General features: G+C 39.8%; 2 protein-coding genes across 10 annotated transcripts in view; one reads left to right on the top strand and one right to left on the bottom strand.

Annotated features, from left to right (window-relative positions):
• The window catches only part of TCERG1 (transcription elongation regulator 1), a 60,820-nt gene extending 56,843 nt beyond the window's left edge, over window positions 1–3,977 (top strand). For 6 of the 9 annotated variants that reach the window (XM_032626385.1, XM_032626380.1, XM_032626383.1 and 3 more), the window contains 3 exons: window positions 209–292; window positions 1,602–1,702; window positions 2,898–3,975. In XM_032626385.1, coding sequence (XP_032482276.1) covers window positions 209–292; window positions 1,602–1,702; window positions 2,898–3,099 — 387 coding nt within the window. In that variant the 3' untranslated portion in view covers window positions 3,100–3,975. Of the gene's footprint in view, window positions 1–208; window positions 293–1,601; window positions 1,703–2,524; window positions 2,619–2,897 lie in introns of those variants that run through there. The other 3 variants (XR_004349164.1, XR_004349163.1, XM_032626386.1) reach the window with 2 other exon arrangements.
• Window positions 3,978–7,348: 3,371 nt separating this feature from the next.
• Window positions 7,349–8,608, bottom strand: GPR151 (G protein-coupled receptor 151). Its single transcript, XM_032625389.1, has one exon. It carries the CDS (start codon window positions 8,606–8,608, stop codon window positions 7,349–7,351), a length of 1,260 nt encoding a protein of 419 aa, XP_032481280.1.
• Between the last annotated feature and the right edge of the window lie 9,454 nt (window positions 8,609–18,062).

Here is an 18,062-nt window from a genome sequence, read left to right as displayed (position 1 = left end):
AGTATGGCCATGAACATAACTCTTGTGGCAAGCCAACAAAAAGAAATTGCATTAAAGCTGCTTCCCTGTCCCTAACTTAGTCCAGTTATGCTTGGGCATTACAAGAGATTGCAGGTCAGTGTAATGTTATGTACCATATGTGCTGCAGTTTGATCCCCTCGATAAAAGTGAGTTCTATTTATGTTTTTTATTCACTTGTCTTTCAAAGATTACCTTAACATCCACGTGGAAAGAAGTAAAAAAAATCATTAAGGAAGATCCTCGGTGCATTAAGTTCTCCTCCAGTGACAGGGTAAGAAAATTTTGTCTGAGATTTACTTTCAGTTTATAAATATTAATTGGGTGCTTAATCAGCAGCATTAATATCTTGACTGAAATGAAGTTCATGGTTTTAAGGGAATAACTTTTAAGTGTATGAGAAATAAATCTGAATTTCAAGTTTATATTTTCTTTCTTGTACAGTATATTAACAAGACAGCACAAGAGGAACTTTAAAAATTTAATCCTTGGGGTTAAGCCTGTGTTTTGGGATCTTCTAAGAGACTAATGAAGCTATAGTTTTTATTTATTGTATAGCCAGGTCCCACTAGATAGATATTATTCAGCCTGGCAGTTGGTACCAGGCTATCAAAGTGCTTGACTCTTACAGCCACGCTAGCAGAAAAACATAACATGATTTCTAGTTCTTATATGCTCCAGAGACTTTGGAGTAGGGGAACCTCAGATGTGTGAGGTTTGTAGAAGCTGAGCTCTCTTCTGGTGCACTCTGGCTCCTGTGTAGGAGAGGAACTCACCAAGGGTCTGAAATAGTGAATGATGTCAAGGAAAGTGTAGCTTATTCCAGTCCATTTTGTCCCTCAGCCTTCATATGTTCCTTCTTCCCATCATTCTGTCCTGGTTGGTTTCTCTAGGTCTAGAGTCCAAATAGCCCATGATCTATTATTCTTCCCCCTCCTACTCCATTAGGTGGAATTTTAGATGTGTGGACCACAAAATATACGTGGTTGGAAAAGAGTGGTAGACGGATAGCTGAGAGAACCAGTCTCAGTCTCTAACTTTTCTGATTTTTAGAATTGATAATAAGGTCTTTTTTTTTTTTAAAGCTCAGAGTTTATACTTTGCTATTCCCTTACCAAGCTCCCTTACTGAGCTAAACGCTCAGTTGAACTTTAAAAGTTCTGCGCATTATCTTATAAATTATGCCACATTATTTTTGTGCTTGAAGATATAAATACAGTCTTTAGGAATGCACATTTAACCCTTAATTTCCTTATTTTTAAGAGTGTCTACCCCTTGAGGTTGTTATGAAGGGTAAAGGAGATATCTTATAAAACCCTCAGCACAGTGTAGCACATAGCAAGCCCTGAAGTTTTAGCTACTACTAATATATTATATGGTTTCTCATTCTTGCTTTTTCCCTTAAAAATGTACACTGCAGATTTTCCTTTTTAATGAATGTTACATGGATAAAACATACCTTATTTCCTTTCTCTTTTGAATTATTTTATGTCGTGACTTACAGGTTACTTGTTTAATAAATAATTGATACTAATTTTGGAATTAGTAGAATTTTCCCCCCTAATCTTATTGTCTTTTTGCAGAAAAAACAAAGAGAGTTTGAAGAATACATCAGAGACAAATACATCACAGCCAAAGCTGACTTCAGGACGCTTTTGAAAGAGACCAAATTTATAACATATAGGTGTGTGCAGTGAAATGTTTCATATCAGCAGTCATTGTCTTTACTAGTCCTTACTCTGATGGCCAAAGCATACTTTGCATTCACACACATGTTGACATTATTAATTTTTAGGAATAAGAAGAAGGCAACTTTATCAAAGATTGAATACAGCCCATATCTACCCTTACCTTTTTTCTTTCTTTTTTCTCTTTTTTTTTCAAAGAAAGGGCCCAGATGTTAATTCTTATTTTGTGTTACCCACCCATCCAGTTTTTAAACATACTTTTGTTTTCACTTCACTGCTTTTTTAGAAATATTTCCAAATATTATAAGAATTGTATTTCATGAAGAGACTTAAAAAAAAAAACTTTCACTATCAGTTATCTTTGCCTCCTCTGAAGACTATTCAGTGTTCATTCTAAAGCTTGAAATCATCTTATTTGAGCTCAGCAAAAACATTTTTTCTCAGAGGAAAGCAGTTTGCTGGCTACTTTTAAATTAAAACTTTAAATTATAAAATCAGAGCTTTAAAACGAATTTTCTCTGTAACATACCCAGTAGTTCCCCACCCCCAGCAAGTTGTCATCGGGAGAACAGTTTTACATTGCTTAGCAATCAGTGTGCAGGAAACCATTTTTGTTTCATGCTCCAGCTTTTCTTCTTTTAAGAGAAAAATTTGAAATATCTTAATGAAGGGTATGTGCACGGGAGGATAGATAGTGCTGAGGGTGTGGTTTTTAGGTATTTTGTGATTGGATTTTTTGGTCAGGATCCTTAATGTTTTGCATCAGCTTGGGCTTTTAAATTAGATGTGAAGTAAGACTTCTTTCTACATTTTTATAGTTAATTTAGTGAAAGATGTGAAAGTGAAAGCTTGTGAAAGATGCTGGGATTGGCAGCCCCGCAGACTGAAGTCCTCTGTTCATCCACAGAACAGGTACAGCACGGGCAAGATTTACCCACCCACCCTCAGCCCTGATCTGGAGGGACCACCAGTAGGGGTGGGAGGGTAATTCAGTTTCTGAGGCCCTTTCACTCCTTGGAGTCTTTGCTGAGGCGACTTACAAAGGTGACCACTGCAGTGAATTTTTCTTAAAAAAAAAAAAAAAAAAAAAAAATGGAAACACAATTAGGAACTAGATGGACATTTCCAGCTCATTTCTGAAAGACCTATGAACAGCAGTCAGTAATTCTTGGACTTCTTTTCTTATTTCAGATCCAAAAAGCTAATCCAGGAATCTGATCAGCACCTGAAAGATGTAGAAAAAATTTTGCAGAATGACAAACGGTATCTAGTACTAGACTGTGTGCCAGAGGAGAGGCGCAAACTGATTGTGGCATATGTGGATGACCTGGATCGCCGGGGTCCACCCCCACCTCCCACAGCATCAGAGCCCACAAGACGATCAACAAAATAATTCTGAATACTCTTCCACAGGGGTGTCTGTTAATTCAAAACGCTTGCATGAGCCAATTTTCAGGTTTTTACATGTATGTGCATTAGTCAAACTATTGCAAAACCATCTGATGAACAGAAGGAGAAGCATCCGTGAACAGTTTCTGAACAGAGAACACTTTGGAAATATTTATGCTTTTCTTTGTGTGGCATGACTGACTTGCATACTCAAATATAGGCTGTCTCTAGTAAATCTAAAATCTTGAAGCTAAAAAATTATCCTTTTATGAGGTGTGGAAGTCAGTGACTTTTGGTGACGTTCTTTCTAGCAGTGTTATAATACATGCAAGACGTAAGAGCATTTGTGGTTTGAACTTGCAAGATGCAGATACCACAGACTCCAAAAAAACCTAAGTTGGGGTTTGTTTTGTTTTGATTTTGTTTTTTAAAGCGGGTAAAAGACAAAACACTGAAAATTGAATTCTTATCTTCCAGAGGCTAAGATTATTAAAATGGACATACTTTTACCTTTGTCTCTAAAGAACACTTTAGTTTTATTTGTTCACTTATGTGCTTTGATTATCCCCTTTGAATTATAGGCCAAGTCTTGTTGTTTAGCCTAAGAGAAGATTTATTTAGTAATTTCTTCTCAGGTATGGAACCATGGTCATAACTAACATGTTGACCAGACTAGGACTGCTGGTTAAAAACATTTTATTCACCATTAAGTGATCTTTATCAATATTCTGGATTAGACAACAAATTACCTTTCTTGGGTGTTCCCTGTAAACTGTACTCCTATTTGAATGTTAAATTTTTGTTTCTAAAGTTTAATTTTAAGATGTTTGAATGTTCAGTTTATGTATTTGAACTACAATAAACCAACCCTTTTTATATACATGGATTGTATATGATTATTGTTATATAATTTATAAATACTTCTTTTAAACCTGTTCTTAAAAGCAGCAGCAAATGTAATTTGGCACAAAGAAAGTTTAAATTTTGAAAATCTCATCATTTTAAAAGGCTTGAATATAATAAGTTGCCTGCATCATAAAAGGGAAGGAGTTTGAAGAACCATTCTGGTGCTCAGTCTCTCAGCAGTATCTTACTGCTTCATAGCAAGAAGGTGCTGATTTCTGTCTGTCTGTTTTCTTGTTTTTGTCTTTTATATTAACATATTGATGATGAATGCCTTTTTGGGCTCCTTTCAATGTGTCATGCACATCATACCGTGAAACTTACCTTTGATTCCCAATTGCTCTTTCTAGCTTTACCTCCCCAGTTTAAAAAGATCCCTCTATTTCATTCCTTCATAGATTTCTAGTTTGAGTTACCACATAAATAAAATGTTTAAGAAAAATATGTAAACAGGATAAATTGTTTTCCCTGTTACCTCACACCTGCTGTGATTGCAGCAAAACCTAAAAAAAGCGACAACGGTATTTGTATTTGTTGTATGCATACAGACCCAGACATGCATCACACACATACAAAAATACAGTCACATCTCTGTGACTTAGTGCTTAGCTTAAATATATGATGAAGCACCACAGAAATGATGTGAGTTCTATATGTAGAAACCTGGAGTGGGTTATCTGACTAAAGTCTAACCTATAAAATTGGTAATTAACAGGATTTTTTTTTAATAAATCCATTGAGTGATTTTGAAGCTTGTCAGAAGTGAAACAAAATGTGTGCCCAAAGGAACACAACTATTATAGAATAGGACTGTCCTACAAAGGTGAAGTTTCTAGAATGCTTTATTTTGTTATTCTGAATTCCACATATATTGTTTGCATACTCACTATGTTCCATTTCTCACCATAGAAAAGTGTGAAGAAAATGGTTTGGTGATACCTATTTTAATTTCCTACTTTTGCTTTAAAGTATTTGGAATTAATGTTTCACGTAAGGTGTAAATCAAACTTTTCTATGCAGATTTCTTAAAGGGAGTGAGGACTTTGTATATTAGGTTCTTTTTTTTTTAATTGAAGTATAGTTGATTTACAGTGTCATGTTAGTTTCAGGTTACAGCAGAGTGATTCAGTTATACGTATGTATATACTTTTTCAGGTTCTTTTCCCTTATTTAACCTTATAAGATATTGAGTATAGTTTCCTGTGCTATACAGTAGGCCCTTGTTGTTTATCTGTTTTATATACAGTAGTGTGTGTATATTAATCCCAAACTCTTAATTTATCCCCCCTACCCCCTATTAGGTTCTTAATGACAGGGTCATTGTAATTACATTGTGTTTCAATATCTTCATTTTGATCTGGAGCTTATCAGCAAGCTCTTTAAAAATACATGGTTCGTTGGCGCGCTGATACCTGTGCAAGTGTTAAGGTCTGACCTCCCTGTAAAGCCCCCTTGTGCAATGATGATTTCGAAAGCAGCATTCAAAACAAAGACAGCTTTAAGTCTCCAAAACTATCTGAAGTAAAACATAATTGTTTTTATTTGTTTACAAGTTAAAATGTCACACAGTGAAAGCTTACATCCTGCATTTACTATAGATAATGAACATAGAAATCTTTAATTCAAATAGTTCATCACAGTTTTAAAGGTAATCCAAATTATATAACTATTGTCTCACAAGACAGTATTTTAGGTACTTGGATTAACTGTATGTGCTCTTGTGAGCCTTAAAATGAAATATGTTATGAACCAAGGCAAAAATCCTTAACCTTCTGTGTTAAAAAAGCAAATCATGACCATTTATAAAGAATAAACCAAAAAACCCACAGACTGTACATAAAAAAAATTCCATCCACAGCATATTTTTATATTTCCTCCACTGCTTGCCGTAAATGCAGTTTTTTTGTTTTTTTTTTTCAGAGAGAACCCCTCAGTGAAAATATCCCAGAATTCCATTAGAGTAACCAAGAATCATGGATAAATGTCTTTATTATATTTAATAGGGGAAGAAATGTTATCATCATCATTGCTTTATGGGGTATGCTTTACCATGCTGTAAATTGAACAGTTATTGCTTGTTATTCAAATTATACTGGTAATACGTTTTGGAACACAGAATTTAATTTTATTGCTTTTTCTGCATTGCCTTGTTTTCTATTAGCCAGATTCTCTGTCTTATGTCCATTGAATTTTCTCTTTTCCATGCTAACTCTTTCTCTCTTCCTCCCTCCCTTTCTTCCTCTCTCTCTTTTCCCCCACTCCCTACCCCCACCCCACCTTGGGTTACTCTTGATAGTCTTTGTAACTTAAAAACCCTGAGGTATTTTAAAAGTTGGGCACGGTTCATGTTCAGTGTTAGGGCTATGTTTAATGCTCATTCAACAAAAAAGATGACCATCTTTATATTTGAGGGTTACATTCACCAATTAATACCTTTATCATTAACCATAATGGTATGGTTAACCATAACATAGCTTATAGTTTATCTTGAGAGAAAGAAGATTTGGGGAGAAACATTGATTTCAGCTTGTAGAAGATTGTCTCATGCTACTCTTTGGAAGAGGAGTTAATTGGGAAGAGAATTAAGGGTGTTTTTTAAGTTCTTTCTCAAAATCAGAATATAGAATATCATGATAGGCTGCTAAAATCCCCAGACTTAGAAACTGAAGACTCACAGAGGTGCTTTAAAAAGATCAGTGAAGCAGATTTTAGTATAAGGCAAAGTCTGAATTTACTTAAACTTAGCCAAAATAAGCCATGGTTTGAAATTAGTGCAGAATTGGAATAAGGTGATGTTCCTTATTCTTCAACCTTCAGTCATGGAAATTCTGTATGGATTTTCATCAAGTAAATGAATATTTCTTAAGCAAATGAAGATAACTCATTAAAATTTATGTGTTAAAAATCTCAAGTAGAAGTAGATTTTGAGCTCTGGTTATGTGCAATAAGGTTCAATAGGTGAAGTTAGAGTTAGCAGGTTCAGGAGGAAACTAAACGTAAAGAGATTGAAACTTTGACAGATAAGCTGCACTCCAGCCAGTACATGGCTGGTCCTAAGGACTACCCAGTAAAACAGCCATTGTGGACAAGTGACAAAACAGCTGGCCTTTCTAATCACTTGTGACAGAAGCATCTTCAAACAACACAGTTCTTTGGATAACCAGGTTATAACATAGTTATTCTAATACGGTGTCCTACTTACCAAATTGCACATTTTGGAAATGCAGACTGCGAAGCATTTTTGTAATTCCTAATGGTAATTTTATTATGTTTCTTACGGCAAAGTCAACAATACTGATTAGCAGCATTACAAATAAATAACAGTAATCGCAATTTGTTTTGCTTTGAAACTATTTATCACCATCTCCTGTCTCTTGATCTTCGTGTTCCCAGGGGATAGGGTCATTGTCCTGTACACAAGGGACTGTGTCTCTCTCATGCCAAAACTGCTCTACATCAGGGAGAATGGGAATCTCTGCCTTCTCAGCCTTCTCTTTGCTGGATAAGGGAGAGCCAGTTTTCTCTCTCTCTGGTATGGATGATGGGGATTCTGGAGATGGAACATTGTCACGAAGGACCTGTGAGTTACCAGCGGGTGTTTCCTGAGACTCTGAAGCAGTTGGATGTTTTTTGGTTATCATCCATTTCCATAAGCCTTTTAAGCCTTCCTTGAACTCCTCTGACATCACTAGAAAAATGAGAGGATTTGCTGAAGAGATGGAAAACATTAGGACTTGAGACAGGGCTATAAAACCTTGCGGTGGGGCCGGGCCTCCGGCCTTCAGATGCCACATCCACAGCCACGCTATCCATTCAGGGAGCCACAGAATAGCGGAGGTGATGGCAATGCTCAGCAACATCACTGTGAGTTGCTTTGAGTGCATCTGGCTTCGAGGATTTTGAGACTTAGTTCCTCGTTTCTGACATTGGCCATAAGCTCTCCAGAAATAAAAGCCGGCAAAGAGTAACGGAAAGCAAAATACCAGGAGAGGGTAGAGCTTACCAAACGTTGACATGAACTTTTCGGCCATAGCGGGTACATCCATGAGGCACATTTCCACACCTGCGTGATGCCTGGTGGTGCTAAAGAACCATTCTGGCAGGGGTAGCAGGCTGGCCACAGCCCAGATGGCTGCCAGCGCTGACCAGATGGTGCAGTTGTGGATATTTTCTTGCTTGGCTGGGTCACAAGCATACATGAAGCATACTTTGGCCACTGCAACGATTGTCAGGCTCTTGGCTGCCATGCATGTGTGGATGAACCAGTCAGAGGACTTGCAGACAAACCAGCCTAGATCCCAAACACCTTTGGAGTATGCTGTAGCTCGCACAGGTGCAGAAAACATCAGGAGAGAGAGATCAGCCAGGCTGAGATTCAGAATCAGGGAGTGGATCATGGATGGCTTTCCTTTCCAAGCACTGTGGAGGAGGATGCCAATCACACACAGATTCCCCACGAAGCCCACCAGGCAGACAGCCACCAAGAGAGCTGGGACTATGGTCCTCCAGTCCTTGGAGTCAGAGGGCAGGTACCCACCGGCAAAGTGGAGGTGAGCAAAGGACCCGTTCATGGTGCTGGAGTTGGAGTCTGCCAAGGCAGCTGTCAGCATACCCCTTTCCATCCAGCTTCTACTTGCTGAAGTTAGCTTCTATTTGTCTTTCTGCCTTGGCTCTTTTGTGTAGGAAGTAAATACGTCATCGTCAGTGTCAACTGACACCTCTGGACCCTCCTCTTGCTTACTTCCTGAGAGCAGGCTGTGGAAGAAGTTTGACTCTTCTCTGCTGTGTGTGCTAGCTCTTGCCTGCACTGAGTGACAAGCAGCAGGAGAGCATGGTTGCTGCTCATTAGCAAGTCTAATATCAGATTGTCAGCTCTTTGGAGTAAAAAACTCCCCAATATACCCATCAATGATAAATGAGGAGAACATACATGTAAGTGAGTTATGTTCCTGGGGGGGTCACTAGAGCCAGTTAAGGCAATTATTTTCAACTAGCTGTTTCTAAAGCTAGACCTCCGTCCGTAATACAGCAAACACCGCATCTGAATAACCAAGTCCTTTGCACTCAGGCACGTATTAGAATCACCTGCGTGGCTTGATCCAGCGGGTCTGGGGGAGGGCCCTAAAATGTGCATTTCTAACAAGTTCCCAGGGGATGATGATGATGCGGGTTGGGGGAACCACACTTTTAAAGGAAGAACCAACACTGCTTTTCCCCTCCCCTCTGCAGGGATGAGCTTCCTCTTCTTTTACCAAACCCTCACCACCACTTCAGCCCCGTCAACGGCTGGCTGAAATCAAACACACAGAGCTAGATAATGAAAAAAAGCTGCTGGTGAGAAGTCCTATTAAAATCTAATTATGGATGACTCTAAGTTTAGTCTATAGCGAATTTCTTAGAGGTATTTCGGAGCATTGCGTTAGAACGAGTTTACATACTAATAAGACTTTTAAACAAGTGATGGTGATTAAAGCAACCAAATGATGAATTAGGCTTCTTTTCAGAGAGAATTCCTAAAGGATTTACTGACAAGTGAAATAAAAGGAAAATAATTTCTATGCAGAAGACATTTATGAGATTTTAAAGAAAATGACATTTTAAAGTTGGGAAAAGAAAAACTTCTTGGATAAAATGATTCTAGAACCAGTCTTGAAATTTTATAATGGGCAGTGGAAGGATACTCTGGAGGAGGTCAGAGGAGCTGGAATTGTTCAGGGAAAAGGGTTTGTGGAATTGAAAGGATTTGTGTCCTACTCTGTGCTGAATCAGAAATGCTTAGTGTCATATAATGGAAAGTGTGCTGAGCTCAGAGTCTGACGACTGAGCTCTGGTTCTAACTGCTTTCACCAGTTTTTCTCTGGAAACTAAGGATTACATTTAAAATCTCCCCAAAGACCCGGAACTCAACAAATAAGTATTGACTCAATAAAAACGTAGTGGATATTAGGAAAGCTGTCCGTGGTGCTGGGTTACCTTTTCTGTTTTCTTTCCCTTTCCCTGTAGGAAGTAGCTCTATCTATGAAACAGTAAACGAGGGTAATGTCTTGTCCCAGCAATTCACGGTAACCCCCAGTTAGTGCTGTGGACAATGAAATATCCTTAAGCCTCAATAGGACCCCTTTTGAGGGTGAAGAGGCCCACACCATCTTCTAGGAAGGCAAACGGTGAGGGGGGACAGTATGCAGAGAAACACGTTGAGTACTACTTAGAGCAAATGAATGTTTTGTGAATTACAGGCTACAGCAGAGCCAGTCCTACCTGATGTATGTGAAAGAGATGAGTTCAGGACCAGAAAACAAATACTACTTTACATTAGGGCTTATAAACTTGGCATGCTCAAGTCTCCTGAAGATACAGAAGACAAAAAGCTAAATGATTCAAGGAGGTTTTAACAGCATGAAAGTTTGATTCTAACTTTTTGTTTTGAAATAATTGCAAACTTATAGGGGAAAAAAGCAAGAATAGTACAAAGAATTATCCTATACACTTCATTCTGATTTTCTAATTATTAACAGTTTGCACACACACACACACACACACACACACACACTTACATATATATACACACATAAACATACGTATTGTTTTCTGAACCATTTGAGAATTGGAAATGCATTTTTGAGTTTTCTTCCTGGATTATCATTAGATATAAAAATCAAAATGAGACTATGTGCTTGTAGCAAAAAGAAATTCTCTCCTTTGGCAACCCTCATTAACCAATCCAAGTTTCTGTTTGTCTTTTGATATATCAGCACTTGTGCATCTAGATATTTGACAAATGTAATATGTAGCTTGTATCTGCTCTTTGTTTTAACATCATTTCCATTTAAACGATAAGTGTAGCTTAGCCAACCTAAAAGAAGAATTACATCATATGAATTTTTCTTATTTACATTATGAATTCAAGTTATTTTGATCTTTCTTGATAGCATATTCATCTAAAATACAGGATTAAATTATATGCGTGGTGGACATTTGTTAGGTTTCCTTATTTTTATTTATTTTGGGGAGTTGCCTCTTTCTTATTTGATAGAAGGGATCCTGGGGAAAAATGATACAGGTGAGGTGGATGGAGAAGTACAATACAGAAAAAAGACTCAGAGTGTTTGGGATGAATACTGGAAACAACCCCTTACCCTCACCCCAAAATGCTGGAAAGAACTCAACTATCCACCAGTTGGTGAATGGGTAAAGAAACGGATGTATTCATACAACGGACTACTATTTAGCAATATAAAGGAATAAATACTACAACATGGAGGAACCTCACAAATACTATGCCAGTGGAAAGAAGCCAGACACAAAGATGACGTATTGTGAGATTCCATTTATATGAAATGTCCAGAAAAGGCAAATCTATAGAGATGGAAAGTAGAATAGTGTTTCCCTGGAGCTAGGGGTGGGAAATGGGAGTGACTGCAAATGGGCACAAAGGACCTTTTTTGGGGTGAGGAAAATGTTCTCAATTGGGATCGTGGGGATGGTTATAGAACTCTGTAAATGTACTGAAAACCTTGAATTGTACACTGAAAACGAATGATTTTTATGGTATGTAAATCATACCTCAATAAAACTGTTGGGTTTTTTTTAAGTTATTTGGGATGGAGAAAAGGTAAAGAGCAGACGTTTTTGCTCTTAGAATGCTGAGTAGCCTCCAGTATGAGGGGATATTCCATTCTGAAACTGTGATTAAAATATATATATGGAGGCAGGGAGAGATTGTGACCTAGAAGGACCAAGCCAAAGGACAGTACTAGGTGGGAAAGGGCAGTGGGGAGAAGGGAGACCCAGAATGCTGGGATTCAGAACTTGCTGCCCCTGTTGCCTGGCTTCCCCAGCTTGGAAATGGGCTTTCATCATAGCCTTCCCCCTCCGCTTCCCTGCCAAGACACTAGCAGCAGGGCAGCCATCACATCCAAATACCTCAGCTGGGTTCCAGGCTACTTTTCCTTTCCCTGACAGGGACGCCACCCACAGTGATGATGCCAAGAGGTAACCCTTGGAAACTGAGAAACAGTAACAAAACAACGGAAAATCTGAGCCATAGACCTCCTTAAAGTTTTTTTTTTTTTTTTTAATTTAAGTTACAAGGGACCTCAGACAACTTAATCCTCAAAAGAACCCAGGCAAAGCAAATTAGTGGCCAAGATTGTTAAGTGGCTTCGGATAAAAGCAGAGCTAGGTGTGAGCTCTTAAACTAGAGTAAACTAGTTTACTTAAACTAGAGTAAAGTAGGTAAAGTTTATCCTATAGCTCAGTTCCAGGGAAGGGGAGATAATGAAAACAATCATTTATTGAGTGAGTCCTCAGTGCCAACTTCTGTGCTAAGCTTTCTATGTCCTGAGTCTTCACGATAGCTCCTGGAGATACTATTACTATCCCCTTCTTACAGATGATGACACTGGGGCATAAAGAGGTGAATAACTCACCCGTGGGAATGTAGATCACACAGCTATTAGATGAGAGAGTTGGTATAGAGACCCCCATGGGTCTGAGCCCCAAGTCAGGGTTCCAGAGCTGGTGTTCGTAAGCTGTGTGCTGTCCTGCCCCACTAAGGACGTTGTGGGATACTCACTGTTCTCTAAGCATTGCGATTATGAAATTGGTAACTTCAACAAGCATGTATTGAGCCCTTTGGCACTGGGAATATAAAGTCCGCGTATTTTTCTTTTCTTCTTTTCTGGGGACCTGGCATTGTGAGTCTAGGACAGGAGCTGGGGACCTGATATACCTTGGTCTAGGCAGTAAGTTGGGAACCTGGAACACCCTGGGTCTAAGAGGAGCTGGGTGCTTCTGACACCTGGGTCCAAGAGAGGATCCCAGCTACATAGGTATATGGGATTCCTGGGTCTACAGTGGGAGCTGGCTGTCTGGGATCCCTTAGTCCTGTAGGGGGAATGGGTACCTTGGATCCCCCAGTCCTGAATGGGAATTGGAAGCCTGGATGATGCCTGGGTCCAGGAGAGAAGCTGAGGGCCTAGGATCAGAGCTTGGACCTTATGTGAAGCAGGTGTGGGGTGTGGAATTAGAGTCTGGGATCCCTTGGTCCTAGGAGGGAACCAAAGGCCCTAGACCCTTGAGTTCTGGAGGGGAGATGTTCCATGGGTCCTGGAAGAGAAATAGGGGCTCTAAATCCATCAGTGGAGAGAGAAGAAGGGGATCCCTGGATTTCCTCTCGCTCTCGGGCCACCCCACCCCTGGAAGTATCTGTCTCCAATGCCTCAAGCAGGCATGTGCCTGGCTCACCCACCCAGGCTCCTGGGGCACTAACCCAGATCTCGTGTATTTTTCTTTCAGTGAATATTTGCTGAGCCACTTCCCCCGGGCCAAACACAATGCCAACCCCTGGGAACCCACTGTGGTAGAAGGGTCCCTTTTCTAGTGGAGTTACCGTGTAGTTGGAGAGGTGAACACGCAAGAAGTTGCAATGCCTGCGCTGCAGGATACCAGCTGATGATGCCTGCCCGAGGGGCGCCTGGAGCGAACACACCGGTAAACAGCTGCTTCTCATCAGAGAAGTTAGCATGGCTGGCTTTCGGGTTCTAAGAGTAACCTCCTTCCACCTGTGGATTTTCAGGTTCTGAAGGTTGCAGGTGGAGCTCAGGGAGGAGCAGAGTGGGTCAGGTGGGGCTTCTTGACCAGCTGCACTTTGTTGGCTTGTAGAGCATGCTCAGTTCCGTCTCCGTGGGCAGTAGAGAACTGAGCTCTCAGATGTGCACGCACTTTACCACCCTGCGCTCCCACTCCCAAGGTCAGTAATACACGGTTGGTGGTTCCTTCTTTGACAACAGTCTTGCTTTGCTGAAGCTTCCTTTCTCCAGTCCTCTGACGGTGCTCCTTTCTGGACCACAGTTCCTTGTTTTTGTGGAGTATCTTTTGCTGTGCGGCCTTCCTGAGTGACCTGTCCCAGTATTTCGTGTCCAGTGTCTTGGAGTGTTGTTCCAGGCTGCGGGTGCAAAGCTGAGTGACACTCCATCTCTAAGGAAAGTGTTGGGTAAGTCTGGCTGGGTCTGAGTGGCCGCTCCTACAAGACAGCCCCTTCCCTCTCCCTGCTGCTTCTGCTGTTGGTTAGGTAGCTCTTAAGTCCACTGTGGGGAAGATGATGGAAGTAGATGGATTGTGCTGTTAGTTACAAAGCGGGCAAGTCTGGAAACATAGATCATTATCTTGTCATGTTATTTAACATCAATAACCATTTATTATGTGTTAGCACATGTTTCCACACTGGATGGCCTGTCTATTTCACATTCTACAGACTGGGAGTCAGGAGATCTGAACCCTTCCTTACAAAATGAGACTGTTAGATCTGCAAGGGACCCTTTCGGATTGTCTGTGTCACAACTTCATTTTCCAGATTGGGAGACAGATGCTCAGAAAGCGTAAGTGACCTGTTCTAGGTCACTTGGTTCCTTGGTAGCTGGGCACCAGCTGGGATCCAGGAATCTCAGCTGCTAGGTGGATACCTTTTGTTCTTCATACTGTCTTGGACTTTTTCCTGCTGGTTTTTTTTGCCTTTGTTAATAACTTGTGTTTTGACTTTATGGAGGATAAAATTTGGATGTAGATGCGAAGCCCCTTTGGAAAACAAGAAGATGGTGAGAACATAAGGTAGTTGCATTGCACCAGCTTATGTAGAACTTAAACTTGCTTTTCTTGAAAAAAACAAATTTCTTGTCCTATCAAAACACAGCTGTTGTTAATATGATGATGTATTTTTGTTTTACGTTTTTTTTTTTCGTTGCAAGAGTTTGTTTGCTTTTTACATTGTTAGAATGCAAATTGTAATTGAAGCTCTGAGTTTTGTTGTAATGAGAGGCACTGATTGTCCAAAATGACCCTAGAGAGAACTGTCTCAGGGTTGATTTCACCACAGTGAAGATGACAGTCTGCTTTTTGTAGAGACCATAGTCCTAGGAGAACAGCAAGTAAAGGACTAACATATATATATGGGCCCAGAATGGTTAAAATCATGTTTTGTATGCATGTTTTTTCAGGGTACAGTTTGCTGTGTGTTCTTACGGAATGACGTGTCCCGTCATTTAGAGGAAACTCTAGTTGTTAAAAAAAAAAATCAAAAATTTATTGCTATATCCACCTTGTACAGTGAATTTTTTTCACACTTTTTTTTTTTAAAAAAAGAGCTTTATAGAGATATAATTCACATACCATATGCTTCACCCATTGAATGTACAATTCAGTGGTTTTTGGTATTTTACTCTTTTCACATTCTTGCCCATCCTAAGTGGCTAGTGTAGATGTGATGCTGTCTTCAGCACTGCCTAGAGTTGTTTCCATGACTACTGAATCCAGCAGGTGGTGTGGCATCGTTGCACACGTCTCAGACATCCCTGGACTAGATGGGCTGGGGAGGGAATGAGCTGTGTTCAGAGATCTCACGCTAACGCAGTTTCCCGGGGGCCTATTAGAAAGGAGAGTACACCACCATCCCTAAGTCCCCGACTTTGCCCTTGTTTTTAAAATGGGAGAGGCAGCTCTTGTGTCTGTAGGTCTTGCCCTTCATGTTTACTCTTGGGAGGAAAAAAAGTAAAAAAAAATTTTTTTTAAATCCTCAATAATATCATATTCCAAATCCTGGAAAGAAAAAATGTTTGGATGGAAAGGAAGGAGGTGTTGAATTTGATTTCAAATGTTTCAACCTGGGTACAAAATACTGTCAATCAGCTTTTCTGCTCAGTGCATTAAAACAAAACCTTTTAACACTTTTCGGTCCCTCACAAATCCTTGTTGAAAGTTCAGGAAATTCTTCTAAAAGTTTAAAACTTTCCACTATATGCATTATTTTACCCCTTATTCAGTAGTTGTAATTGAGAAGTTGAGATGTGGAAGTTTGATTTATTCTTGTAACGTCTATAATGTTTACCTTCATAAAAAATTTTAATATTAGGTATAAGAGGTGATAATGTCATCATTTTGTAGAAGAAACTGAAGCACCCCAGAGGTTTTGACTTTCTGATAGTTACAAAACTTGTTAGTTACTGAACTGAGAGAGACCCTGGATTCCTGATTCTAGTTCCAGTTCTTCCCACCAGATCAGGCTCCCAACGGGACATCAGTATATTGAAAGATGTTTTCAGGTGTTCTGTTTTAGTTTCTTGTTGCTGCTACTGAAATTACCATGAGTTTACCAGCTTGAAACAACACATGCAATAGTCCTGGAGATTGAGAGTCCTAAAATAAAGGTCACAGCTGGCCTGCATTCTTTCTGGAGGCTTTAGGGGAGTCTTTTCCAGCTTCTAGAGGTCACCCACAGTTCCTGGCTCCTCGCCCTTTCCTTCATCTGCAAAGCCAGCAGCATATCATCTTCATCTTTCTCTCTCTCTTTCTCTAACTTCTGTTTTCGTCCCATATCCTTCTCTGACTCTGGCTTCTGACCCTACCACTTCCTCCTTATATAAAGGACCTTTGTGATTACACTGGGCCCACCGCATAATCCAGGATAATTTCTCCATCTCCAAATCCTTACCTTAATCATATCTGCAAAGTTCCTTTGGTCAGGTAAGGTGAATATTGACAGGTTCCTGGGATTAGGAACAGATGTCTTTTGGGAAGTTATTTTTCTCTGCTCCAAAGTTTGGTGGTAGTAAATTTGGTATATGCTGTGTTAAATAGGACTTCTTGCACTTTAAAAAATATATAGCCAAATAAAAAATAAGAACCAAAGCTTACACTTGTTGAGACTTTACTATTTGTGAAGCACTTTGCTAAATTTTACATGTATTATCTCATTTCATTCTCATGACAGTACTAAGGAGTTCTGTTCCCATTTATCAAATGAAGAAACTAGGGTTGGACGAATTGGGGGATTAGAATTTTGACACATATACACTACCCTGTGCAAAATAGGTAGCTAGTGAGAACCTGCTGTATAGCACAGGGAGCTCAGCTGGGTGCTCTGTGATGACCTAGAGGGGTGGGATGGGGGGATGGGAGGGAGGTCCAAGAGGGAGGAGATACATGTATACATATAGCTGATTCACTTCGTTGTACGGCAGATATTAACACAGCATTGGAAAGCAGATATACTCCAATAAAACAAACAAACAAACAAAAAAAGTGAAGGAACTTGCTCAAGTTCACATTGTTAAATCAGTGGCACAGCTGGTATTCAAACTCAGATCTATTTCATGCTAGAGCATGAGTCTTGGAGTTTTTTTTTTTTTAACATCTTTATTGGAGTATAATTGCTTTACAATGGTATGTTAGTTTCTGCTGTATAACGAAGTGAATCAGCTATACGTATACATATATCCCCATATTTCCCCCCTCTTGCATCTCCCTCCCACCCTCCCTATCCCACCCCTCTAGGTGGTCACAAAGCACCGAGCTGATCTCCCTGTGCTATGTGGCTGCTTCCCACTAGCTATCTATTTTACATTTGGTAGTGGATATATGTCCATGCCACTCTCTCACTTTGTCCCAGCTTACATTTCCCCCTCCCCGTGTCCTCAAGTCCATTCTCTACATCTGCGTCTTTGTTCCTGTCCCGCCCCTAGGATCTTCAGAACCTTTTTTTTTCTTTAGATTCCATATTTATGTGTTAGCATACAGTATTTGTTTTTCTCTTTCTGACTTCTTTCAGTCTGTATGACAGACTCTAGGCCTATCCACGTCACTACAAATAATTCAATTTCGTTTCTTTTTATGGCTGAGTAATATTCCATTGTACATATGTGCCACATCTTCTTTACCCATTCATCTGTCAATGGACACTTAGGTTGCTTCCATGACCTGGCTATTGTAAATAGTGCTGCAATGAACATTGTGGTACGTGACTCTTTTTGAATTATGGTTTTCTCAGGGTATATGCCCAGTAGTGGGATTGCCAGGTCATATGGTAGTTGTATTTTTAGTTTTTTAAGGATCCTCCATACTGTTCTCCATAGTGGTTGTATCAATTTACATTCCCACCAACAGTGCAAGAGGGTTCCCTTTTCACCCCACCCTTTCCAGCATTTATTGTTTCTAGCTTTTTTATTTTTTATTTTTTTGCGGTACGCGGGCCTCTCACTGTTGTGGCCTCTCCCGTTGCGGAGCACAGGCTCC

This window comes from Phocoena sinus, chromosome 3 (assembly GCF_008692025.1).
Source record: "Phocoena sinus isolate mPhoSin1 chromosome 3, mPhoSin1.pri, whole genome shotgun sequence".
In the NCBI taxonomy this organism is placed as follows: Eukaryota; Metazoa; Chordata; class Mammalia; order Artiodactyla; family Phocoenidae; genus Phocoena; species Phocoena sinus.
Note: the sequence above shows the minus strand (reverse complement) of the source record. Positions and strands in the feature narration are given on the sequence as shown.